We start from the raw sequence: 26,259 nt of genomic DNA, 5'->3' as shown, positions 1-26,259 counted from the left end.
AGATGAAATTTTTATTTTCATTTGGTAGTGTCTCTAGCTAAAAGACAAGACAACTGACAGGTTATTAGACTGTTGAAAGTAGGAAAAGAAATACGCCCAATTTGTGAATTTGGGGAAATGAAGTCTTAAAATCAAAAATATGCAGTAGAAAAGTGAAATATGATTTCCTAAGGAAACAAATTAACCTGATTTACAGATAGAAAAGCCTCTATAAATAAAAGAAATACTGTGTCTCCAATAATACCTTAGCTTTGCCTTTTATATGGTCTAAAATGTTATCAAGATTTCATTTTTTATCAAAAAAAGGGGGGGGGGCTTTCATTTTCTAGTACACACTGCCAGTTACAGAATTCTATAGTGTGTTGCAGTAAATGGACTGAAATCCTGAATTGGGATGAATTGGGGCGCCTGGGTGGCTCAGTCGGCTAAGCATCTGACCTCTGCTCAGGTCATGATCTCCCGGCTCATGAGTTCCAGCCCTGCATGGGGCTCTGTTCTGACAGCTCAGAGCCTGGAGCCTGCTTCAGATTTTGTGTCTCCCTCTCTCTATGCCCCTTCCCCGCTCGTACTCCGTCTCTCTCCCCTTCAAAAATAAATGAACGTTAATTTTTTTTTTTTAAAGAATGAACTAGAACCTGATTATATACGCCATGTCAGAGGAGCTAGACTAGATCCCAGAAAACCTTTGTCCTTTATCTTGCTGCCTAGTACTAAAGTATCAGACTACAGTTAAACCAGAAACATTTGACACCAAACCCGAGGACACACCGCAGGATTTAGAATCACACTTTACAGGTGAAGAACCTTGATTTCAGAGAAGTGGCTGCTGGAACACTTTGGTTATGTAATAGCCAGAGCTGCTTTCAAAAGAGAAATGGCCTTGAGCTAAATGAGGAGAGAACAACACCTGGCCTTCCTCTTGGGTTCACAGCTGTGTAGGGCTAATTAGGGCAAAGTGTGGCACTGTGATCTTCGCGGTCGGCCAGCAGCTCGCCAGGGCTGACAGCCGTCCTCTAGCCTGCATTCCCGGACTGGGCAAAGTTAGGGAAGCGGGCGCCCATCCCCTGTGCAGCAGTGAGAAACTAAGGAAATGAAGCCCAGAGCCCTCTGGCACTCAGGGGGGCTGCCACCGCCTCACAAGGCGCTCGCTCCCTGCGCCTCCTGCCACGGTCGGCACCACGGACGCTGCAAGACTGGCGCCCCTCTCCTTCCTCTTCCTCCGGGGCCTGGGCAGGAGCTTCGCCCCACATGACTCTTCTAGTCCAGGCGCCCCCACCGTGCGCGAGCCCCAGCCAGACCATTCTATTATCCCGGGATTCTGCTGGCACTAGGGAGCTCGCTCGACCGAGGACTCCTCGGTTAAGATTGCTTTAAATAAAGTTTTCGCCATCCAAGAAAAAAAAAAAAAAAAATGGAGGTGGTTGGCTGGGTGGGAGCTATTTCGTCTCCAAGGGGTTAGCCAATGCACGAAGGGGCTGAAAGGCGAGGACCGCGGGGCCGACTGGCGATTGGTTACACAGGAAGCCTGTCTGGGTCGTACCACACTTCCTTGGAGGGGTTCTAGAGAATGAGAGAGGCTAGGTCCTTGCTTTTGAGTATTTCCAGCACACACATGTAATTATTTTTACTTCCAAGGATTTCTTCCTGGATACTGTGGGGCTAGCCTATGGGAAGCAGGAAAAAGACTTTCCCGGACATTTCCCCATTTCCGACTCCGCAGTAAGCCAATCCTTCTCTCCCAGTCGTCTGCGGAACCCGACGGCCCTGCGCGCGCGCGCTCGTTCTCTCGCGTGTGTACGGCGCCGTGCTCCTGCAGCCAATCAGGCCGCGAGGTCGCCGCGGTCGCCGGGTTCGCGCGCACGCCCTGGAGCGGAGTGGGGGTGGGGGCTATGGGTGAATGGGAGAGTGAGCGGGGGCGGGCGCGGCGGCGCGAGCCGCATGAATGAGAGAAACGTGCCCCGCGCGAGACGTCGCGCGCGCCCGGGACGGGGAGCCAATGGGAACGCTGGGAGGGCTCGAGACCCGGCACTTAGGGCAACGGCCGCGCGCCGGCTCGAAGACGAGCGTCGCCGAGCGGGAGCGCGCGTAGCAGGGCGGGCGTGGAGCGTGCGGGGGCCGCGCGCGGCCTCTCAGAGGCCGGACGGCACTGCCGGGAGGCGGCGGCGACAACGACGGCGGCGGTGACGGGAACCGCGCCGGGGGTGAGTACCGGGTACACCGGCCCCTGCGGAACCGGAAGTGCCGGGCCAGGGAGGTGGGAGGGGAGAGTGACCTCTAGGGAAGGGGGACCGAGAAAGGGGGGAGGTGGTTTGAGGCCCCATTCCTGCTCCGGGCCGGGTCATCCCACTGCGGCGGGACCCGTGGGCCCCGGAAACGGACGACGAGTAGAGGCCGGGGATCCGCGGCCGCCGGGGCTCTGGACGGGTTAGTGCCCGGCCGCCCGGTCCTGGCCCGGGACCCTGGTCCCTGCGCGCCTGGCGCCCGGCCGCCGCCCCTTCCGCCCCCGGTCCTGCGCCCCCGGGCTCTGCCGTCTCCCGCAGCCTCGGTGGGCCCTGCGGCCGCGGATTCCGTCTTCTCGGTCTCAGCCAGCTCTGCCCCGTATGGTGATTCTCCGTCTCCAGCTCCAGGGTGGCGACTGGGTGCTGTTCCCCTTTTGCCTCCCTGCATTTCAGGTCCCTTGCCCTCCTCTGCTGATACTTATTTTGGCTCAAGCTTCATCCTGTTACCTGTTCTCTCGCATCCGTCCGCTCTCTCCCCCTACCCCCACCAGCTGGGTGCTCCGTGCTTTTAGTACTTTGTACTTTTTGCTAGTGGAGCTCGAATGTGTTGGCCAATATTTTACCTATAGGTCTCTCTTTGTGGGACAAAGGGGTGGAAAGTGTTTTACCCACTTGGCCAAATGAAAACACTTTAACGAGAAGTAAGAAAGTGATTTAAAAGTTATGGAAGGAATATGTGTTATATTCTGGTCCTTTTATTTGCGTTGGATTTTTCACTTCCTGGTTAGTACCATTTTGTCTAGGTTGATCTTATATTAGCATCCCTGTCCTTTTGTCCCAGTATCCCTCTGTACTCTATCAAATCTCTTCAGAATGCTCATAATCACCCATTTTTAAAAATCCGCCTGATGCTTACAGGAATTGTATTGCCATACATACATACCTCCTATGTAGTAACACCAGTATTAAACTTATGCTTGACTCCAGCCAACATCTTGACATGTGGATTATTCCATGATACCTTGGTTGCTTTGTGTTCAGATTTACTATATTGCTCTGTTAACATTAGTTTATTTCAACAAATAACACTTGTGTTATGGTAATACTGCCCATACCCATCCGCCCCCTTTAAGGAGGTACCCACTTGTGTTAAGCCTTGATAAGGAGCACTCTATAGTTTGTTTTACATATACATATTTCCATTCGGTAGATTACTCTGTGTCTGCATGTGTCATACACATTCTTGTACACCTTTCTCATGCTGGTATGGATCCAGACTGCTGGCTGTGACGAACCACACTCACCTTGCAGTCTCATCCCTACTGCCCGTAGCACATTCTTCTGTTAAGACTTGGTGTGTGTTTATTATGCCGAGTAAATTGTTCAGTTTTTGTCTTCTCCCTTCTCACATATGTGCCCTAAGATTTCAGATGCTGATCTCTTTTGTTTCCCGTCACAGTACTCCCCAAATTGCATGGCCTTTTATGACCCTGTGACCCTGTATTGCTGTGGCAATATGAGCCCATGTGACTTTTTTCTTGTCAGAAAATACAATCTGAAATAAAGTAAGGTGTCTAAATGCTATTACTTCGGGTAAAATTTAAGCAGTGCAGCTTTCTGCCTTCTCTACATCTTTGGGCTTTTGAGGGGTAAGTTTAATAGTACTGCCCACAAACCAAGAATTTGCTTCTCAGTGTTTACAAAGTTACTCAGGCCTAAATTGAGACGGTTGGGCTTTCAGTCCTATAGAAACTCAGTGTTAAATAATCATAAAATCAAGAGCCAGAGGGGATTTATCTTTTTTAGGCCTTTAACAATTTCTTATAGTCTCTAAGTGTTCACTGTATTCTAATATTGCTGTTTGGCCCTGTAAAACTCTGTTTTTTTAAGGAAAGAGACAGTGAATCTTGAAGTAAGGTGCCTTTGCCTTCCATACCACAGGTAAGAGAGGAAGCGGTAAATTCCAGGGCACATTTGTATTTTGTTGTCTGAATCTTCTGACATTTGAATCTCTGCCTTTGGTATTAAGGGAAATAGCAGACTGCTTCGGTCAAATAAACTTATTTTTTACCTATTTATTTATTTAGTTAGTTATTTTAAAGTAGGCTCCACACAGGGCTTGAACTCACTACCTTGAGATAAAGACCTGGGCTAAGATCACGAGTCAGATGCTTAACCAACTAAGCCATCCAGGCACTCCTGAACTTTTATTTTTAAATTCTAACTTAAGTAAAATTTTTGGTCTTCAGATTCCAAAATGTAATCACTGGGCAAGTAGTGTAGTGGATGAGAAAGTGGTAGAAAGGCTTTGGTTTGGCAAAGGGGCATGTGAACTCTGGTTCTTAACCTGACTGTTCAAGCGATTAAGTAGAATGGCCTCAGGCATTCTCTAGCCTTCAATTTTATGGAGTGGGGTAAAGGACTGTGTCACCAGATAATGTGAGTTAAGTGCTTTGAGATCACTAGATGAAAATCATCCTATAAAATCCAAAGTGCTGGTGTTATTTGGGTACTACCGTCAACAGAAATAATTGTTACTCTTAATCATATGGGGAATGTGGGGCGCAGTTGAACTTCTGCTAGGCCAGTGTAGGAATAAGGTGTTGAATTGGCAAGAACAGGACCAGCCCCTATGGTTGACTTGGTGTTTCATAGAGAGTGGCTCACCTCTCAGTTCAAGGACTTTTCTCACCCAGGTCCTTTCATGGGTTATTCCAGCAGACCAAAAACTCAGCATCTGCCTCTTCAGGGTTATAACTAAAAAGCATAGAGAGATAAGAGACAGAGACCTACACAGAAAGGAAATGAGACATACTGTCCTAATTTTGAGGTTACTTTCTTCTTTTTTCATTGTTGCAATAAATACTCTCTTTTTCTAAAGAGAAGTCTCTTTTCTAGGACTGCCCTTCACCGCGGTGCCCTTGTATGTTTTTAGATTTTGATATTCTTGATATTTGTTACTGCCCGTTGGTGTCAGGTGAGACGCACCCCTTATAAGAGCTAGTTCTTTGATGACCTTAGGCCAGTGAAGCCATGTTCTTCTTTCCAATATGAACAGCACTGAGAAGAAGTAAAGATTGTGAATCCGTTGTTCTCTCAATTCAGAGTCCTTTCCCACCTGCACATAAGTGAAATGTATGCCATAAAAGGCACTTTTTAAACAGAGTAGCCTGTGGGGTTTAGTCATGATGTTTTCAAGAAATTCCCTGAAAGAATTTATCTGATAAAGGTTTTTTTTTTTTTTTTTCCAGGTGAATCACTGTAACCCAGTTGAATTCTGCATCTAGAAAGCCCAAGACTGAAGAAGAAAGATCAGAGACATTGACTAACCTGGAAACAGGGACTTCTTTGGAACTTTGGTTTCATCATCCACAGTACCCTTTTAAAACTATCGTTGAGTGGAATTGATTTCTTCATCTTATTTTGCTTGTTGGGAAGAACATGGCTTCAGGGATTTTACGTTTCTCCTTAGTTTTGCATGAACTTGATAGGAAACGGAGCCCTTAGGGGGCTTGGGAATGACAAGAAGAGATTGAAGACCGACAAGCTCGCTTGCATGCGCGCGCTCTCTCTCTCTCTCTCTCTCTCTGTTTTCCCTCCCCCTTTGAAGAAAAGGATTTGCAACTCAACCTTGTAACAGCTGCTGCCCAGCTTTAGCCATCAAGAGAAAATAAATAAAATTAAACCACCATTGCTGGACTACAGACCCTGAAGTCAAGGTGTGGGAGTGGTGGCATTGAGGAAACTGCCTAAAAGGGACGAGGACCGCAGTGAAAACCGCTTCTCCTCAGAACTGGAAGGGGCCTCAGGTTCCCTTTTGGATTAAAATAGAAACACAGGGCGCACCTCTCTGAGGGGCACCTCACATCTTGTGGAGTGTGGTAGTCCTGGAGGTGCTATAGTGTCTCCTCAGAAGACTTTTGCCTTGCCCGAGGTGTTCTGCCCTGCCTGACAGGCTCCCCTTCTTGCCCTTGGAAGACTTGCCTCCATCCATGAGCTGTTCCTCGATCTGTCTGGTGGCCCATGTTCTCCACCCGCAACCATTTGCATGTGTACAGCCTGCTGTTTGTCCCCTCTTTGTAGACCGTACGAGTTGTGTTTCTTAATCTCTCCTTCTGCCTTGTTCTGGGGAGGTGGTTATTCATCATTTCGAATCACCTTTCCCCCTCCCATGTGCTTTCCTTCATTTGAGATCTTTTGACCTTTGGTTTTATTTGGGAGGGGGAAGGGTGATACTTTCACAATTTCGGTTTCCCCTGGTTTCCTTCTGTGCTCTCGTTGTCCGCTGCTTCCCTCATCCCATTTTCTTGTCTGTTCTGCCGCTGTGTGGGCCTGGGCTATGCGGCAGGGCAGACCTCCCATCAGAGCTCCAACATGCCCGCAGAGTCTGGAAAGAGATTCAAGCCCAGCAAGTATGTTCCAGTCTCCGCAGCCGCCATCTTCTTAGTGGGAGCTACGACCCTCTTCTTTGCCTTTACGTGAGTTCTCCCCCAGTGGTGGTATCTGGGGGGGCATTCCGTGGGAGGTGGGGGGGTACGGTTTCTCTGGAGTTTTGCCAGTTACTTGCCAGGCCTGGGCCGTGTGGTGAGGTGAGGTGAAAACAAACCTCAGAGACCTGGGGAGACGAGTGCGAAAAAGCCTGTCCTGTCAGCCTTGCTATGTATGAATTGTACTCTTCTGAATCCCCTACCTTCCATTGCTTCCCTTCCTTTGGAATCACAGATGTCTTTGTGTTTTCCTATCCAGCTCCATCACGAGATGATCGTGAACTAGGAAGGAAGTAGGAGGAAACCACCAGAGAGGCTTGAAGCAGCTCAAGCAATCAGTTCTGTGAGAGAAAGAACCAGACTAGATGAGAGGTTTTTCACAGAGTAATGGCTTTTCCCCGGGCTCTCTGGAGCTGAGCATACTGGAGAATTGCAGGATTGATTTAGAAGATATACCAATGAGACAGCTGGGCTTTTTGTGTTACTCAGATGGTTTTCTCTGTACTCTTAAGAGCCGACGCCTGGAGAAGTGAAGGCCACTGGGAAAGGGCAGGCTTTATTTAGGAAGAGCCCTGGCGGGCTGCCTTCACATCCCTCCCTGCTGAGGGGATGGCAGTAATTCTTGCATTCCCTGGTCCTATTAGGAAGAGCCGTTGGCATCGAAAGGTTTCCTGCTTAGGGTATTCAGACTTTGTTCATCTGCCGGTCACTGGAGGAGACTGATTGATCTTCCCTCATCCTGTATTTTAGCTGTTACCCACCTGGCCAGCCTCTTTGCTGTTACCTGTTTATAAATTAACGTGTACCCGGCTTCCGAGCCTTAAACTGTTGAGTCACTGAGTTAGTGTTCTAGCTGTAGCTCTTGGAACAATCAGAGCATGCTAGATTTTCTGGGGAGTTCACTTTGCCGAGATTGAGGCTCAGACCTAATTGTGAGGTGTTATTGAGAGCAGTGTGAGGTTGCTGGCAAGAGGAAGGAGATGGTTCGACGGGATAGGGAATAAAAGCAGTTTCGACTCCTTAAAGGAAAAACGAAGCAGGAGTTGCTGGCGGTGGGGGGAGAGGGGAGCAGTTACTATTATGCGGAGAAACCTAGAACAGTTATTAAATTCGAGGAGGGGAGGAAGACCACCCCCCCACCTCCTGCCCCAAGTTGAGCTTCAGATGCCAAAAGGAATTCTAAAAGATTTGTGTTGCTTGGCTAGTAGAGTCAGGAAAGCAATGATGTTTTTCTGTTGAGTCTTAAACGGGAAAAAAAAAATGAATCTCTTATCTGAGGTATGAGCATCTTCCAACTTTCACCTGTTCCTCTGGAGGCTGGAGGATTCTTTGGCCCTCAGCTCTCCAGCCTGAGCATGCCTGTTGAGTCCCTCAAGGATCTAAAGCAGCCCTACTCTTCTCTGACTTTACCTCTCATAGTTTGTCTCTCTTGCTTAAATTCAACATGTTCGGTATTCTGTCCTTTTTTTTTTTTTTTTTTAAGTTTATTCCTTTTGAGAGAGAGAATGTGTGTGAGCCAGGGAGGGGCAGAAAGAGAGGGAGAAAAATTCCCAAGCAGGCTCCATGCTGTCAGCACAGAGCCCGATGTAGGGCTTGATCTCCTGAGCAGCATCTCCTGACCAGGAGTCAGATGCTGAACTGACTGAGCCACCCAGGCGCCCCCAGTGTTCTGTCCTTTGTGCATTGATTATCGAGAAGGAGGTGTGAGTCTTCAGTATGACTTGTTTTGGTTTCTGCTATTACGGCCAGCAAGTAGAATCAGCATTTTTTTTTTAAGATTTTAAAATTTTGACATAATCTCTACATCCAACATGGGGCTGGAACTCAGAACCTTAAGATCAAGAGTCTCCTGCTCTGCTGACTGAGCCAGCTGGGCTCCCCTTGAATCAGCATTTTAACCAAGAGTTGTGTATATCCTTGTGGCAGTTGCGGTGCTGTGTCAGGAGGGATAGATTATAAGACCAGGTTGACACCTTTAGGCCTGCTTGATTCGGAAGGGTCTGTTTTCCTTCAAAAGGCACAGCCTTGGGGCAGCTAAGAAATTGAAGGGACTCACGGAGAGGTTTCTTTCTTCCAACCCACCTATTCCTGAGATAGGGCAGGCAGAAGCCCCATTCTTATTTTGTTAATCTGGAGCCATTAAAGTGCTTGGCTGGTTCTACCAGTTTCGCCACAAAGAGTTGTCCTGACGTAGGCATTTTCTCAACTGATAGTTGAAGCTATTTAACCTACTTTCTCATTCCCTGGTGCCTGGAAGTAGGGGCCCTCCTAATTCCATGGTGTCTCAGCCCCAGGAAAAAGAATTTTGGACAGTATGGACTTTGGAATGACTGCCTCCAATCCAGAGTTCGAAGAAGAGCCTTGTCCTAGCTGGAGTCTCCCTTGGCAGTTTCCTCAGGACAAGTTTCTGGGCTCGTTTCTTCCCCATGGAGACAAACACCCTATTTCTCTTTATCACCTACCTCTTGGTACCTGTGAAATTATCATCTTTTCCTTTCCATCTGACCATAGCGGTTCCTCTGTAGGTGTAGGTCTGGGCTGAGCTGCTCCTGTTCTCAAAAACTGTTCCCCCGTGGATTCTATCTCTTTTAAGATTCAATTCTTTGGAGAACCTCCCTGTTTGAAACTATTTACAACCTAAAAAAGAATTTCTGGTTTCAAATAAACCAGAGGAAGACTCGTTTTGTTTTTAAAATTTTTATTTTTAAGTAGTCTCTACACCTAACGTGGGGCTTGAGCTCACAACCGCGAGATCAGGAGTCAAGCGCTCCTCCAACTGAACCAACCAGGCGTCCCAGGGAAAGGCTCTCTTTGAACCAGCTCCTATTTGGGACCCTAAATCTGTAACTGCTCTGTCCTCCTCCTGTTCTGTTCACTAGCCTGTAACTGTCTGTTCTTACATCAGTCTGAGTCCCAAGAGGGGATGACTTTGGGGCCTAGAGAACCTGAAGTGGGAGGGAGAGTCCCTCTCAGTCGGCTGACATAATTAGTGCAGGCATGTAGCCTTAGGAACTCATTAGGAACAATTTACCCTCCATCTTTCCCTGTCAGGTAGGGAAAGCTGTGAGCAGAAATTATTGGCTGGGCTTGGTCATCAAAGGGTGACCTTGTGCCCTGGAAAAGCTTGAGTAGAACAGTTGAGGCCTTCCCTTCAGAACTCTAACCCTTCCTTCCCATTCGCTCAGTTTGCCCTGTACCAAAACTGAGCAGGAGAGTTATTGAGGATTCTGTTTTCATTCTTTTCCTCTTTCGCTGTCTGGGAAGGAGAGTGTCTGATGAAGGAACCCTCTTCCTCCCAGTTAGGTCCTAGATGCTGTGTTTAAGGTAATGGGTCTGGATCCTCATCTATCTTAGTTTAAGTCCCCTTTCGTGATTGGCAAGGGTGGGGGGCAGTGCCAGGTAAGAGGAATCAGCACTGTTTTGGGGGTCAGGAGACTAATTTTGGTAAAGTCTGTTCACCGTTGTGGAGCTATTCTTTGTGTAATGAAGAAGTTGACCTTGAGGAGTTTACTTGAGCACCATGACCCTTTATCCAGTGAGATCTTCCGTGGAAGCCCAGTGCGTAAGACACGAGAGGGGGGCTGCTCTGCTTCAAGTGAGGCTGGTGTGGAGAGGCCCAGCCGCTTGGTGTCTCCTCTTTGCCTCTTTCGGGGATCCCTGAGTCTGTCTTAGGACTCCTGGCAGTAAGGTTTGAAATAAACCACTGAATTGCCTCTCCTAAAATCTCCTTGAGCTGTGAGTTAAGTCAGCTAGTGTCTCTTTGTGTGTCTACTTCTCAAGTTGGAGGGAGGGCGTAGGGGTAAGATCTCTGCTGCAGGCGGTCCTCTGCAGGAAGGAAAAAATGTCAGGGTTGTCTGGAAATCCATGATGGTCTTTCCAGTGTGTCCCATCCATGAGAGTGCTTTCTGCTGTTCAGCTCCTGCCTCTAGCCCCTCCCAACTCTTACCAACGGCGTTGGGTAACCTCAGTGCCTCTCCCTCTGGTCCTTTTTTTCTTGACTGCAGAGGTGCTAGCACCTGATTTGAGTGGGAGTAGCCTCGTGATTTAGGGCATTAATTGAGCAGTGGATGTTCCTTTTACTTCCCACGTTGTTTTCACATCCAGGAATAAGTGCCCAAGTCCTACATCTTGCTCTCGGCTGCTTGAAAGTGTGCGTAAAGACACCGCAAATCAAGTGTTTTAAGAAAAACTTACCTACCTAGAAGGGGAGAAATCGTTTTCTCCTGGAATCTTGAGGATCCCTAGAGGCTGGAAGTGGAATATTCGTTCCAGCCTTGCCTCATCAACAAGGAGCAGTAGCCATAGACTATGTGCCAGGCATCGGTGGAATCCATAGACCTATGCTTCAGGAGCTTAGCGCCTCTGTTTTAAGTGTTCTTGAATTTCTAGTACCTCACAGAGGGGAAGTGGAATTAAGGATGAAGGTGGGGCTGGAATGATAATTGATGATGAGGGTGTTTGTTAATCATGTGGGGTTTTTTTGGTGTGGGGGGATGCCTTCTATCCAGTGAATGCTCAATATTAAGACAGCTGGTTTAGAAAAGAATTCCAGGATCTTTTCAGATATGTCTCCTTCATTCTCATATCTATTATGTAGCTGAAGTAACACGATTGGAGTTTGCAGATTACCTAAGGCTACATAGCAAAGCATTGATTGAGATGGGATTAGGAGCCAAAGCTCCTTGACTCCTACTTTTTTCTTACCAGCAGCTTAACCATTTTTTATAACAGGGAAGTGTTAGAGAGGGCTTGGAAACAGATTTTCAGAAGTGTGGTTTTTTGTTTTTGTTTTTTTTTTTTTAATTTTATTTATTTTTTAAAGTAATCTCCATGCTCAGTGCGGGACTCAAACTCACGACCCTGAGATAAAGAGTCGCATGCTTTTCCATCTGAGCCAGCCAGGTGCCCCGGGGAGTGTGGGTAATGAAACCCACTCTCCCTGAAAACAGGAGTACTGGATGGGTGGGCAGAAGAACCTGTTCTTCCTGGGTTGGTATAGGTCTGGGAGTCTCATCAGTGAGTCAGCCAGCCTTCTGGGCTACGGCCACTCCCTAGGCTTTGGAGCCCTGTGATTATTGCCATAGGCTGAGGACCAGCCCCGACAGCTCCTCCTCAGCTCATTCCTCCCTTCCTTCCATCGAAGGCAACAGATTCAGACAGGCCACTTGGAGTGGTCACCTAGGAATCTGGCAAAGTACTATAGCAACTGCAAACCTCCCCACGAGCCAAGCAGAGTATGGGATGTGGCAGGAACGGACTCTGTTCCTTCATGCCTTTCCTTGGTGGGGTGTTCCCTCAGCTAGAGTGTGAAGGTTGGAAGCAGTGGGTTGGATTTCGATCTAGGGGCAGGTGCTGCCTGTGAAGTTGACTTACTTGCATCATTTCTAGATGCTGCTCCTGTGGGGATGGGCTTTATTTTGGCAACAGATACCAGAACTGGATTCTGGGGTTACACACTTCAGCCGGGACGAGTTGATACAAAGTTGCAGGAGTGGGGCGCCTGGCGTGCTCAGTCGGTACAGCAGGCGACTCTCGATCTTGGGGGTGTGCATTTGAGCCCCACGTTGGGTGTAGAGGTTACTCTTAAAAATAAAGTCTTTGGAGGGGAAAAAGAAGGTCGCAGGGGTGACGTCAACTATCCAGGGGTGGTGGTTGGCAGCACACCCAAGAAAAACTGGGTGATTTTCTTCACTTGGAAATGGAGAAGCTGAAGAAGGAATGGGGTCAGAAAGACGGCCATCTGGGCCTTGGAGGGGCTGACATCTCCTCCTCCTTCACCTTCATTTCCCTTAGGGATTGAGGAACCTGTAGTTTGTCTGAAGCTCGAGAGGCCACAGTGGCTACAGTTGTCCATTCTAGGAATGAGACTTTTAAATCATGGGCACCTCTGTGTTCTAAGGATTCCATTTCTTTTTCCCCTTCTAATTATCTTCCCAGGCTGTAGGAGTCCAGTGAGTCACCCCTTCTCCTCTTCCCCTGGCGGAAATCGAAGCGACAGCTAAGTGCTAGGGAGGGGCTCTGACCTGGATGACTGGTTTTCAGTTTCTCTCCCTCCCTCCTAAAGAGCCTAGGAGGTCAGGCTTTGGGTGGGGCTCTGTAAGGCCTCTTCTTGCTTGTATTCACCCCAAACCCTGCCAGAGTATGGGGACATCTTTTTTGAGCCAGAGAACTGCCACAGGATGAGGCTTCCGTGGGAGACGTGGCTGGAGTAAGACGAGAGCTGTGACTGAGGGTCTGTTTTCCCTTGAAATCAGTGCCTGCGCCTTGCTTCGTTATTTTGTTTCCCAGTTATGTGCTGACCCGCCAAGAGAAGCAAAGAGTTAATTGATATTTACTATGTAATAAGCCTAGCACGCAATAAACATTGACTTACATTTTTTGGTTTTAATGAATGGCTAAATGGAATTTGAATAAATAGTTGGAGGTGGTCAAGACTTGTGAGATGCTTTGTGACCATCAGTTTTGGCTCTTATTAGTTTGTATCTGATTGGAGAGCTCAATTCCTGAAAATTGTCCTGATTTGTTCAGGGCTGTGCATTTTGATTTGATGGAGATAGAGCTCCTCTGTCAGCAGAATCCAGGGCTGCTGTGGATTAATTCTCCTGACTCATTTGCTGTCTTGTTCTCCTGGCCCCTTCTTCCTTTCTTTCAGTGAACTCTCCCTTTTCCTTCTGGCTGGTCTAGATAAAGGGGACAAGGACAGATGCTGTCCTCATTCTGGAGATTAAGTTCTCAGCCACAAAGCAGATTAGGGTACTTAGCCACTGTCTTGTAAGGGGAAGTTCTTCCTGAGCTGAGATAGGAGAGAGGGCACTCGATAGTACTGACAAAACAACCAGCGCATCAGATGTTCTGAAACTTCCAGCTCCCAGAGAAAGGAAGAGGTCTTATGGCTTTCCTTCTCAGACTCCTGTTCTCACAGAAACGGCGCGTAACCCTGGACTAGGGCACCCTTTTCTTTTGTCTTCTGTCAAAGAAATGTTAACCTAAAGCATATCTTTTGGTTTGGACCCTTGGAATATTGGCTGTGTTTGGCTAGTTTCTTTTTCCTATAGAATTTAGGGCTGATTTGGTCTGATACCTGCTCTCCCCCACCCCTGGCCCTGCCACTCTTCTACTTCATTTATAGGCCTCAAGAGGTCTAGTTCTGTGTCTTGGTAGCTAATCTTTTCTGTGTGTGGTCCCCCTGCCTCCCTTGAGAACTAGCTTTTAGTTGAATAAAACTCTCAGGAATATCTGATGCAGGGAAGAAATTTTAGGCAGTTGAGAGTGGTTCAAAGCCAGCTGGGAAGAGGGAAGGGGAGCCAGAGAGGCAGGTGGTATCCCATGCTTTGTGCCAATGTGCAGGTCAGTGGGGCATGGCTGAGATCCAGCAGCCTGAGGCTGCTCGAGAAGGGAATGTGGCTGGTGTCAGTTACATACTTGGTCCCGGCTCTTGTGCCTGGCTAAAAGGAGGTGAGGACAGGTTCTGAAACATGGAAAGATTCACCGGGCAGGAATGAATCTGAAGAACACAGACCTCAGTACAAGGGATTAGAGTAGGAGAGATTCTGAGTCTTGTACCTTGATCTAAAATGAGTGTTTCTGTGGGAAACTAGACGTACTTGTTGAGAAGGATAAAGATAATTTGAGACCGTAGAGGTGGCACACGCAAGATTTCTAGCTGTGGGGCTGTATGATTGGTGTCCAGAGTGGTGGAGCATCCCCTCATTTTCTTTATTATCCGTACAGCTGTCCAGGACTCAGCCTCTACGTGTCACCTGCAGTGCCCATCTACAATGCCATTGTTTTTCTCTTTGTGCTGGCCAACTTCAGCATGGCCACCTTCATGGACCCAGGGATTTTCCCTCGAGGTAAGATCTCTCTCCTCTTGGAACCTCCTCACTACCTTTGAAAATTAGTGATTTTTGACATACATGTTTGGTCCCGGGCCTTAGGACTCCTAGGGGTTTGGGATACTTCTGTAGTCTAAGGCGAAAAGCGGGTTGGGGTCTTCTGGAATAGATGTCCTAACTTCTAGTCATGTGATTCACTTTGGGTTAGCTCTTTGATTTTCAGTTACTCATTCATCAGAAATTCATTTCAAGCACGTGGGCTGGGCATTATCCGTAGGCACAATGATAATCTACAGTGGATTAGACGGTTATCACAGTATGGGGTAAACTGGTGGGGGCATAGGCAGGGTTCTGGGAGAGCACAGAAAAGGGAAGCATTTGGAGCTACCCGAATAAATTGGGGAAATGCTGCGAGGAGGAGGCAGGAAAGACTTCAAGCAGAGGATGGCAGGGAAATGTGTTCTCGGCTGAGGAAGCAGCAGGAGCCACGAATGCCATGCTTAGTGGGGTAGCAGACAGAGTGCACAGTGGGGCCAGACGGTGTAGGAGGTAAACCAAGAGCCAAATGGTGAAAGACTTTGGTGTGCTAAATTAATGGATGCTGTTTCTTCCTTTGGACAGCAAGAGGTCTTTAACTGGAGGAATCATGGGATCAGATTTTGTTTTACAAAAATAAATCTTATAAAAATGTACAGATACCTTTTGGGAGGCAATTGCAATAATGTAAACCGGATGAGAACTTGAATTTGAGGCTGGATTTATAGACTTTTTTTCAGTAGACTCAACAGAATTCTTCATGACTGTTTGCTTATTGGGGGAGAGTAGGAGAGTGAAGGAATTGTCTAGGGTCGTCCCAACGTTCCTAACTTGGGAGATAGTTGGATGCTGATTTTTATAAAACAAGATATGAGTTACAGGAATGTTGAACAGGTTTGGAAGGAAGACAGCCCATTAGACATGTTGAACTTGAGATACTTATGGGTCATTCAGGTATAGTCAGCCAGCTGGCAGTTGTCAGAGACCTGGGTCTCATAGGCTTCAGCCATGTGGTGTTTGAAGCAACGGGAGTAAGGTTGTCTAGAGAAAGTACAACAAGGTAAGGAAAGAACCAAGGTCAGATCTGACCAGCATTGACATTTTAATGAGCAGAGGAGGAGGAGGAGCCACTGAAGAGGGACTGAGTAAGAAGGTTAGTAGGAGAAGAAACTGCACAGAGTGGGAACTAATAAGAAAGGTTCACGAAGTTCATGATGGTTCGCAGTATCAGAAATTCGATCCAGTATGAAAAACTCAGAACCGCCCGTTGGAATTTGTGATCTTGACGAGAATAGTTGTCATAGTGTGTTTAGGTATGTATGTGTGTGGGAAGAATACAGGTAAATAATAAACCAAACTGCCATGGCTTGGAAGGCAGTGAATGGGCAGTGAGGAAGCAGAGTCCATGAATGTTAGGATTACTCTTTCAAGAAGTTAGAGAAGGCAGAAGATGGATGTCTTACTAGAGAGGGAGAGAGAGGCTTTTGGCCTTTTTCTTTTTTGTGTGCTAGAGAAGATGGAAGCACTCTGGTCACGTGAGGAGGTGGAACCAGACAGGCGAGGGAGATGGTGGAAGAGAGGCCTTCCAGAGTGAGGGTGTGCTTTCCTGCACACGTTGGAAGGGTTGTGCTTACAGAAGAAGCAGGCTGTTCTGGGAGAGGAGGTGAGAGTCAGGAACCGTCATTAGAGTTAGAAGTCGATAAGGGTTGTTGCTGATAACCAGTTTTTCTGTCAAACGTGAAGTTAGCTTTTAAGAGTGAGAGATGAGGTTTTCCTGAGATCATTGCACTCACAAAGCCTGTGTCGCTGTGCTTTGTGACTCCTGTCTCAAAGATTAGTTGAACCGAAGGAACTTGGAGTCCCTAAAGCCAAAGAGGACTGTTTTAATGAGCCTTTAATGTTCATATATTAAATATTTATTGATCTAATATGGAAGGCATTATCGTGGTCATTTGGGATGACTTTTTTTTTTAAAGGTTCTTGCTTTCAAATAGCTCAGTGTGGAAGGACAAATAGGGATGACGTTTATATGAATAAATCTCCTGTACTGTGTGCTAAAGTCTAAGAGTAACTAAAGAACCGTGTAGTGTTTTAAGAAGAGAAAGCGCTTGTTTCTGATAGATGATGGGTGTGGAAAGATCAGAAATTTCAAAATAAGTAGCATTTTAATTTTTTTCCTTTAAAAGGAAGGTTGTTTTATTTTTTATCTGTTTTTTTAATGTTTGTTTATTTTTTAGAGAGAGGGAGGCAGCGAACAGGGGAGGGGCAGAGAGAGGGAGACACTGGCTTCAAAGCAGGCTCCAGCCTCTGAGCTGTCAGCACAGAGCCTGATGCAGGGCTCGAACTCACGAACTGTGAGATCGTGACCTGAGCCAAAGTCGGATGCTTAACCGACTGAACCACCCAGGCACCCCAAGAGGAAACTTTTTCTAAAAGACCTTAATAAATAGTGAGTATTTATTATGCAGAAAGCATAAAAAAGAAATATATCACCTGTAATTGCACAGCCCAAAGATAACTACTATTTATATTTACCCTCAGTGTTTTGAGGGTTTATGTGTATAACATTTATATATACCACTTATCTGTAGCAAATGTGTGTGTGTTTTTGTGTCTATTTTCAAAACTATCTTTTTGTTTATACAGTTCTTTACCTTGCATTTTTTTACCTATCTGTATTCTAAACACTTCCCCAGATCAGTAAAAGTTGGAAACTTAATTTTTAATCCCTGCTCCTTCGTTTATTTAATGTTTCCTTCGCACATGTATTTTTTCTAGATTAATAATAAAAAATAAAAATAGTACACAGCAGATGAGAAGGCAAATAATGTACTTTCAGTTTTGAAGTAGGATCATGAGTTTCTGATAGTTGAGAATTGAAAGGGCATTCAGGTAAGGAGAGTGTCTTGAGGCAGCAAACAATACTGAAATATACAGGAGATTAATAGAATAGGGGAAGCTCTTTTGGGGAAGGGGTTTGTGCGTGGAAAACAAGCTTGTTGTTAGTTCCTCTCTTGGATTGCTGTAGTTTTCATGTATAGATGTTGAACTATTATGCCGACTCTTTGTGTATGTGCTTTGATATGTAAATTATTTCCTCAAAAATGTAATTTGTAATATGTAAACCAAGTGTCAGCATACCCATGTCAGAGCTACCTCTGAGTCATATTCTCCCGAACCTCATTTCCCACCGTGTTCCCGTCGCGTTGGGTACAGAGCTGATCTCACGGTTTTAGTTACTAGTTCCTGTTCTCTCTTACCCATTAGACCGAATTCCTTGAAGGCAGAGGCCATATTTACATATCACTGCATCCCTCGTGCCGAGTCCAGTCCTGGCACCGTTGTTTTTTAACTGATTATTCCTCTCTTGCAGCTGAGGAGGATGAAGACAAGGAAGATGACTTCCGAGCTCCCCTTTACAAAACGGTGGAGATTAAGGGCATCCAAGTGCGCATGAAATGGTGCGCCACTTGCCGTTTCTACCGTCCTCCCCGCTGTTCCCACTGCAGTGTCTGTGACAATTGTGTGGAGGTAAGCACCCTGAGTGGGGTTGGCCTGGGTGCCTACTCTGAGTTCTCTTCTTCCCGCCCTTGGAAGAAGAATTGAATCCTCTGGATTCTGGGTCATGGATGAAATACAGCCCTGGCTAACGGTCTGGGCCGTATGGAAGCTCTGTCAAAAAGTGTTACCAGTGATGTACACGCGAGGGGCGCCTGGGTGGCTGTCGGTTAAGGGTCCGACTTTAGCTCAGGTCATGATCTTGTGGTTGGTGAGTTCCAGCCCCGTGTCAGGCTCTGTGCCGACAGCTCAGAGCCCGGAGCCTGCTTCGGGTTCTGTGTCTCCCTCACACTCTGCCCCTCCCCAACTTGTGCTCTGTTTTTCTCTCTCTCTTTCTCTCAAAAGATGAATTAACATTAAAAAAAAAAAAAAAAAAAAAAAAAAGCTGTCCGCCTGAGAGGTAGAGAGCATAACTATTTGTCTGTTATAGGAGGGACCCCAAATGGGAATGGGCTTTCCCGACACCAGGATTCATAGCCCTAACCTTGTGTCCCTTGACTCATCTTTTTGGTTATTGGTCCTGGCTTTGTGTTACCTCTTGCATCTACTACATCATGCAGTCCTTTGCATTCAGACTTTACAGCTATATTTCTCTTCCTGCTTGAACTGCTGCAGCCCTCGTCTTTTATTTTTAAACCCTTTTTTTCCAATCAGTTTTTACTTAGCTGGAAGCAGTGGTCTGCCAGATTTTCCTTCCAGGCCTCTTTTCTCGTGAATCTTGATGTTTTTGCAAAGCCTCTGATATTCATCCCTTTTGGAGTTCTTTGGTCACATTGGATAAACTTTGATCAGCTTCTGGGAGGTCTTCCTCACAGCTTGATAGAGCAAGATAAACTGCATGAGCCTGTTGTTAATTTTGCAACTGAACGGTGAACTTGATCACGTATTACTGAAAGTAAAACTTCAGTTCTGACATTTGTTCCTGCTGTTGACAGAAGCGATTTAGGGCTATGGTCCAAGGACGCTTCTCAGTCTTTCTCTTTTTGCCCCTAGGAATTTGATCATCACTGCCCCTGGGTGAACAACTGTATTGGTCGCCGGAACTACCGTTATTTCTTCCTCTTCCTCCTTTCCCTGACAGCACACATTATGGGTGTGTTTGGCTTTGGCCTCCTTTATGTCCTCTACCACATGGAGGAACTCTCAGGGGTCCGCACGGCTGTCACGTATCCTTCAAGGCCTATGGGTTTCGGGCTGGGGAGGGGTGAGGAGGAGGAAAGCTGAGTGCTGTGGTGGTGCGGGTCAAAGGTCACGTGGCTGTTGCAGGGGCCGGGGATGGTGGGATCGAGCCGCTCTGTTCTCCTTGATTCTTTGGCTTTAGAATGGCAGTGATGTGTGTGGCTGGCTTATTCTTCATCCCTGTAGCTGGCCTCACGGGATTTCACGTGGTGCTGGTGGCCAGGGGACGCACAACCAATGAGCAGGTACGGGGAGAAGGGCTGGGAAACCTCTGTAGAGCTGGACGCGGGAGTCTTAGTCCTCCAGTAGGAGCGGAGTGGAGTGCTTCCGTAGATGGCTGCTTGATGGGTACTTTCTGTGATGCAGTGTCCACACTCCTCATGCAGGCATGAGCACAGAGCCATTCTCAGTTAACAACCATTTGCAGAATGCTCACTCATATACTGGACAGTTTGAATTCTGAGCTGATGGAAACAGTAATAGACCTAGGCCAGTGCTCAGAAAGCTTCTAGAGCTGCTTAAAGGAAAACACTTATTTCCGTGCACGTAATAGCAGTGACCTTACTTGTTTACGTGTATATTATCTGCGTATCCCCATTTCACATGAGAACACTGGGCCTACGGTCAAGTAGCTACCACGAAGTAGATGTAGGATTTGAACTGAAGACCCCGTTCTTAGCCATGACAAGTAGAAGCTTCTTGACGGCAGGACTGTGTTTTACTCATTTTTTATCTCCCAAATGGTGGGTGCACAATAATTGATTTGTTTTGGCCTTTGGGGATCAAGGTCCCATCGTCTGACTGATAGGGCCCTTTTTTGCTCCTTCTAGGTTACGGGTAAATTCCGAGGAGGTGTGAATCCCTTCACCAATGGCTGCTGTAACAACGTCAGCCGTGTGCTCTGCAGTTCCCCAGCACCCAGGTACACCCACCCCTCTGGTCTAGTGTTCATTCTTGGTCAAAGCTTTTGTCTTTGGGCTTGTTCTAGTCTGGGGGGGGGGGGTTGGGTGGGAGACTGTCATTTAGGGAGGGTTCTCTTAGAATGGGAAGTGCCTACAAGGGAGAGAAATGGCATCCTTTAGTGGACCTTCTGAATTCAATTGACATTCCTCAGGTATTATGGTTACTCTCCTTTGAGAGTTCAGGGTGAGATTTATTGCAGAGAGGCTTGATCTAGGTATCTGCCCAGAGGCCTAGTCGTGGTGCAGTTCTTCATGGAATCTAAGAAATCAGTTCAGTGCTAAGGTTTTTGCTGCCTTGGTGAGACCGTGCTTGTATTTGTAAAAATGCTTAATACAAGGTAGGCAACCAATAGATATTTTAGAATGAGTGAATGAAAGCCGTCTCGCTCTTGACACTCAGGTACTTGGGAAGACCAAAGAAAGAGAAGACGATTGTTATCAGACCTCCCTTCCTTCGACCAGAAGTGTCAGATGGGCAGATAACTGTGAAGATCATGGACAATGGTATCCAGGGAGAGCTGAGGAGAAGCAAGGTGAGGAAGTTAGGGAAGTAAAGTAGGTAACTTGGGGACTTGCATGGCAAAGAGATGGAAACTTGATTTTAGTTGACATTACTCTTAACGGTATTTATCACTCTCTGACTTGTGTTAAAAATTACTTAAGTACAGGGGCGCCAGGCTGGCTCAGTTGGTAGAGCATGCAACTCTTGACCTTGGGGTGGTGAGTTCGAGCCCCACACTGAGAGTAGAGAGTTTACTTAAAATAAATAAATGAAAGAAAATCTTTTAAAAAACTAGTTAAGTACATATCTTCTTTTTTCCATTAGATTGTGAGTTCACTGACGGTAGAATTTGAGTCCATTCATTTCCATGTCTTCATAGGACTTAATGTAGCAGCTTCCAGATGGTAGGAGCTCAACAAATAGTTGGTGGAAATGAACAAATAAGTGACAGAATTAAACCTTGTTGAAGACTTTTCTTTATCCGTTGTCATCCCCCAAATGGCTCTTGTCCCTTGTCTTCTAGTCCCAGTTTAGAAATACATAATTGGCACTCTGGCGCCCCTCTTGTACCGGTTTGATTAATCCTTGGAGCTGCCCTTACACCCAGTTCTCCAATCTGATTTTCCCTCGTTTATGCAGTCTAAGGGAAGCTTGGAGATAACGGAGAGCCAGTCTGCAGATGCCGAACCCCCACCTCCTCCTAAGCCGGACCTGAGCCGTTACACGGGGCTACGAACACACCTCAGCCTGGCTACTAATGAGGGTAAGAGCAGTGGCAGATGTGAGAAGGTTACTGTATGCTGTGGAGAAGACGGGCAGCCAAGGGCGGGGAGCCAAGGTTGGGTGGCTGAGAACACCCAACGGGTGGGCCTCGGGCCGCTTCTTTGGACAGCCGGGACAGGAGAAAGGGGATGCCACTTAGCTGTTTGCAGTGAACTGAACTTTTGTCGTTGGGTGGGGGCGGGGGAGGCGGGGGTACTGTCGGCCTTCAGATAGACCAAAGAACCTCCAAGACCTCTTTGATGCATTCTCTCTCTCTGGTTCTGGGCCGGTATGAGTCTTTAGTCTCGGCTGCAGCAAAGTCACGTTCCCGGGACTTTTCTGTTGCCCGGTGTATCTGTTCGTACCTTATTCTCCCTCCGTCCTTCAAGGAGCGCTGGCCACGTTAAGAGAACAGCTTGTAAAGCGGTGTCCCCGGGCCTTTTTTCCTGCAGATAGCAGCCTCTTGGGCAAGGACAGCCCTCCCACACCCACCATGTACAAGTACCGGCCGGGCTACAGCAGCAGCAGTACGTCAGCCGCCATGCCTCATTCCTCCAGCGCCAAGGTACTCAGTACTCTGTAAGAAGTAAGGCTCTGATGTAGGTCAGCTGTTCTGGGAAAAAGAATATCGGAGAAGGGGAGGAGGAAACCGAAGACATTTTACCAATTGTTGGCATTAATGGGCTTGAGTCTCCTTGACAGCGTGTCCTTCAAAGAGGGGGCAACGTAGCAGACTAGATAAAAGCACTGATGACAACACCGTATCTGAGTTCAGCACCCATCGTGGGCAAGTTACCTGACCTCTCCGAGCCTCGTTTTCTGTATCTTATTTTATATATTTGTTGTTTTATTTTAGATAACTTATAAATGAAATAAAATTATTTATTTTAGAGAGTGCGCGTGAGCCAGGGAGAGGGGCCCAGGGAGAGGGAATTTTAGGCAGGCTCCACCCTCAGCGCCGAGCCCGACCCGGGGCTCAGTCCCATGACCCTGGGCTCACAACCTGAGCCAAAATTGAGTCGGACGTTTAACCACCTGAGCCACCCAGGTGTCCCTCATTTTTTGCATCTTAAAATGAGATACTTGTTCCAACTCGTAGGTGTGCTTTAGGCGTTGAACAAGATGATGTGTGTAAAAGTTCTAAGCATACTGGCGGCACATGACAAATACCGTTTCTGACGGACTCTTGGGCCTAGGCTCTTGGGCCTAGGATCTGTCACAAGAGGAGGAGCGCTAAGAGCACGCTTTATTTTCTCCCTCAGTTGAGCCGTGGGGACAGCTTGAAGGAGCCAACCTCGATTGCGGAGAGCAGCCGCCATCCCAGCTACCGCTCGGAGCCCAGCTTGGAGCCAGAGAGCTTCCGTTCTCCCACCTTCGGCAAAAGCTTTCACTTCGATCCACTGTCCAGTGGCTCACGCTCCTCCAGCCTCAAGTCGGCCCAGGGCACTGGCTTTGAGCTGGGCCAGTTGCAGTCCATTCGTTCAGAGGGCACAACCTCCACCTCCTATAAGAGCCTGGCCAACCAGACACGCAACGGAAGCCTGTCCTATGACAGCCTGCTCACTCCTTCAGACAGCCCTGATTTCGAGTCCGTGCAGGCAGGGCCTGAGCCAGACCCACCTTTAGGCTACACCTCTCCCTTCCTGTCAGCCCGGCTGGCCCAGCAACGGGAAGCCGAGAGGCACCCACGTCTGGTGCCAACTGGTCCAACGCACCGAGAGCCCTCGCCAGTCCGGTACGACAATCTGTCGCGCCATATTGTGGCCTCCCTCCAGGAACGAGAGAAGCTGCTACGCCAGTCACCCCCACTCCCGGGCCGTGAGGAAGAACCAGGCTTGGGGGACTCAGGCATTCAGTCAACGCCGGGCTCAGGCCATGCCCCTCGTACTAGTTCCTCCTCAGACGATTCGAAGAGATCACCCTTGGTTAAGACTCCACTGGGACGCCCAGCTGCCCCCCGTTTTGGCAAGCCAGATGGGCTAAGGGGCCGGGGACTAGGGTCCCCTGAACCAGGCCCAACTGCCCCGTACCTGGGCCGATCTATGTCTTACAGCAGCCAAAAAGCCCCACCTGGTGTCTCCGAGGCAGAGGAAGTAGCCTTGCAGCCATTACTGACCCCCAAGTAAGTATGAGTCCTTCCTGACCCTCAGTGGATTTTAAAGTTCGCCCCGGGGCCTACATAAGGTTGTCGTGACTTCACTTGTGTGCTGGTGGACTCAGAGGCGCCTGCTTGTGGATCGCTCATTTCGCTCACTGTCTCCAGCTGCCTGCATGGGCTATTCCTGTTAAAAGCCTAAAGAGCAATACTTTTATCTTCATCCTGTCTTCCCCAAATGTATGTATTTGCCTGAGAGCAAGTATTTCAGGTAGCCGCTGTTGGAGAGAAGGAATAAATAGGGGAGATAGGGCATCAGGTTTGTGTTAAGCAGGGCAATAAAATAGGTGGGAACGTTTGGGTAAGAAAGTATGCATGTAGAAAAGCACATCAGTTCTCATAACTTTTTTTTTAAGCTTATTCATTTTGAGAGAGAGAGAGAGAGAGAAGAGAGCTCGAGTGGGGAAGAAGAGGGAGAGAGAATCCTAAGCACGGACCTAGAGCCTGTGAACCGTGAGATCATGACCTGAGCCAAAATCAAGAGTCAGGGGCTGCCTGGGTGGCTCAGTGGGTTAAGCATCCAACTCTTGGTTACAGCTCAGGTCATGATCTCACGGTTCTTGGGTTCGAGCCCCACATCGGGCTCTGTGCTGACAGTGTGGAGCCTGCTTGGGAGTCTCTCTCTCCCTCTCTCCCTGCCCCCTGCCCCCACCAAAATAAATAAATAAATAAACTTAAAAAAAATCAAGAGTCGGGCCCTTAACCCAGGCTCCCCTGTTCTAGTAATTTTTAAAACAGTCTCCCTTTTCTGTGTTTGGTGTCCCAGTTCTGATGACACCTATCTTTTTTCCTTCCTAGAGATGAAGTACAGCTCAAGACCGCCTACAGCAAATCCAACGGGCAGCCCAAGAGTATAGGCTCTGCCTCCCCTGGCCCAGGCCAGCCTCCGCTCAGCAGCCCCACAAGGGGTGGAGTCAAGAAGGTGTCAGGGGTGGGTGGTACCACCTATGAGATTTCCGTGTGAGCCTTCAGCACCTCCCTTCCGCCCCACGCCTCTGCGCCTACACCAAAGGGCCCCAGGTGGCCACCTTCCTTTCCTCAAGGGGCTCCCCTGCCCTGCATGGACATTTTTTTAAACCACCGATTCCAAGAGGATGAGGAGCGTTTTATAAAATGCAGTGGGGTTGGGGAGTTGGAGAGTTGGGGCCCTGAGACTGGGGTAGCAATCCCCTTCACCTTTTAAGACCTTCCCTTCCTTAACCCCTGGACCAGACTCAGTGGACATTTGTGCAATTGCTCGCCCTGGAGGGAACCAGATCATTTTTAAACCAGAAATAATTTTTTTTATTATTGTTACGGATTCTATTTTTTTCCTCTCTGCGTTACCAGGTGTGTGTGTACATATATATATATATACATATATATATATTATAAATATCAAAGAAATTCTATATCTATCCTGGGATGGGAAAATGAGGGAGGGATATGTAGGAGGGGTATCGTACTCTTCCCATTCCTCAGACCAGCAGGAAAGAAGTGGGGACATCCATCGAAGTCTTCCTTTTCCAGTGGTTCCCTCTCTTGTCCCAGTTACCCACTAAGGAAACAGCACCCCCTGTTGTTGGTGCATAGTGATCAGGAAAGACACCTGGGGGAGAGGCGAGTCTGGGGTCTTGGTCAGAGGAGGGAAGGACTTGGAGAGGAGAGTTAGTTTTCTAGGCTCACTGGCACTTAGTTTCCCCAGGAAAGGGGTCACAGCCCCATGACTTTGGTGGTGGTGGGGAGATCAGGAAACGAGCTTGGCTGAACTCCAGAAACAATATTGGATAATCCCCCCCCTTCTTGGGGGTGAGGGATTAGGGTGGGCTCCTTTAGTCCCCTCAGAGCCTTCCCCCAACTCACACGGTTAACATTTTTAAATCCAAGGCCGGGAGAGATGAATCCAAAAAGCAATATTTTTCATCACATGCCAAAAACGGGATAGAGAGAAGGAGCGGCAGGCCTAGGGCCCTCCGATTGTCCCTTGGGGGTTACCCCTCCGCCCACCTCAGTATGGTGCTGGGTAGTGGGGGTACCTGGGTTCTAACCTCTAAATAGGGGAGACCCCAGCCTCTAGACAGAGGCCCTTTTATTTTTTATTCTGATTAGCCATTTTAAACCAACAAGGAATAAAAAGAAATCCTGATCTAACCAGCTCCCCCTGACTTGTGTTATTTTGTCTGGTTAAGGCAGGGTGAATGGTCTCTGGTGGGAAGTTACAAAGAAAACCTCATAAGCTTCTCTTGTCCTGGCTCACCTTTAGGCAGGACTATAGTGAAAATAACTACTTGAAACGTTACAGGACAGGTCCTGTTTTTATTTTGGTGATTTAATTTAAAAATTCCTGAAAAGTCTTTTGTGACCGTCAAAACGCCTGGTCATTTCAAAGCTTAGAGAATCTTGACTGCCACAGTTCTTTAATACAGAATTTTGTCTCTGGAAAGTAAAGCCCTTTTTGGATGTAGCCAAAGGTGAGACAGTGGATGATCGAGGGATGAAAAAGCCTGTTAGAGGCGGACTGACTGGATGGATATGGCTGGCACTTTAATTTGGTATCTCACTTTGTCTCTTCTGTTTGTCAGAAG

General features: G+C 47.6%; 1 protein-coding gene across 2 annotated transcripts; it reads left to right on the top strand.

Moving 5' to 3' along the window:
* The first annotated feature begins 1,882 nt into the window (after positions 1 to 1,882).
* Positions 1,883 to 25,830, top strand: ZDHHC5 (zDHHC palmitoyltransferase 5). 2 transcript variants are annotated; one of them, XM_060606703.3, is made up of 12 exons: positions 1,883 to 2,201; positions 5,471 to 6,697; positions 14,438 to 14,559; positions 17,951 to 18,108; positions 19,129 to 19,301; positions 19,457 to 19,559; positions 20,145 to 20,236; positions 20,677 to 20,809; positions 21,418 to 21,541; positions 21,993 to 22,105; positions 22,803 to 23,662; positions 24,494 to 25,830. In XM_060606703.3, the coding sequence occupies exons 2-12, from the start codon at positions 6,594 to 6,596 to the stop codon at positions 24,657 to 24,659; spliced, it is 2,148 nt and encodes a 715-aa protein (XP_060462686.3). In that variant the 5' UTR covers positions 1,883 to 2,201; positions 5,471 to 6,593; the 3' UTR covers positions 24,660 to 25,830. The 2 variants fall into 2 exon arrangements, with proteins under 2 accessions (XP_060462686.3, XP_078289626.2); XM_078433500.2 differs by lacking the exon at positions 1,883 to 2,201 and adding an exon at positions 4,140 to 4,160.
* Positions 25,831 to 26,259: the final 429 nt, after the last annotated feature.

Source organism: Panthera onca, chromosome D1 (assembly GCF_046562875.1).
Source record: "Panthera onca isolate mPanOnc1 chromosome D1, mPanOnc1 haplotype 2, whole genome shotgun sequence".
Classification (NCBI taxonomy): Eukaryota; Metazoa; Chordata; class Mammalia; order Carnivora; family Felidae; genus Panthera; species Panthera onca.
Note: the sequence above shows the minus strand (reverse complement) of the source record. Positions and strands in the feature narration are given on the sequence as shown.

Bases quoted from the DNA above. Each gene is read 5' to 3' on its own strand.
- ZDHHC5 (XM_060606703.3), top strand. From the start codon at position 6,594: ATGCCCGCAGAGTCTGGAAAGAGATTCAAGCCCAGCAAGTATGTTCCA. The intron at 19,560-20,144 runs GTACGGGGAGAA...TGCTCCTTCTAG, and splicing joins GACGCACAACCAATGAGCAG to GTTACGGGTAAATTCCGAGG. The intron at 22,106-22,802 runs GTACTCAGTACT...TTTCTCCCTCAG, and splicing joins CTCATTCCTCCAGCGCCAAG to TTGAGCCGTGGGGACAGCTT.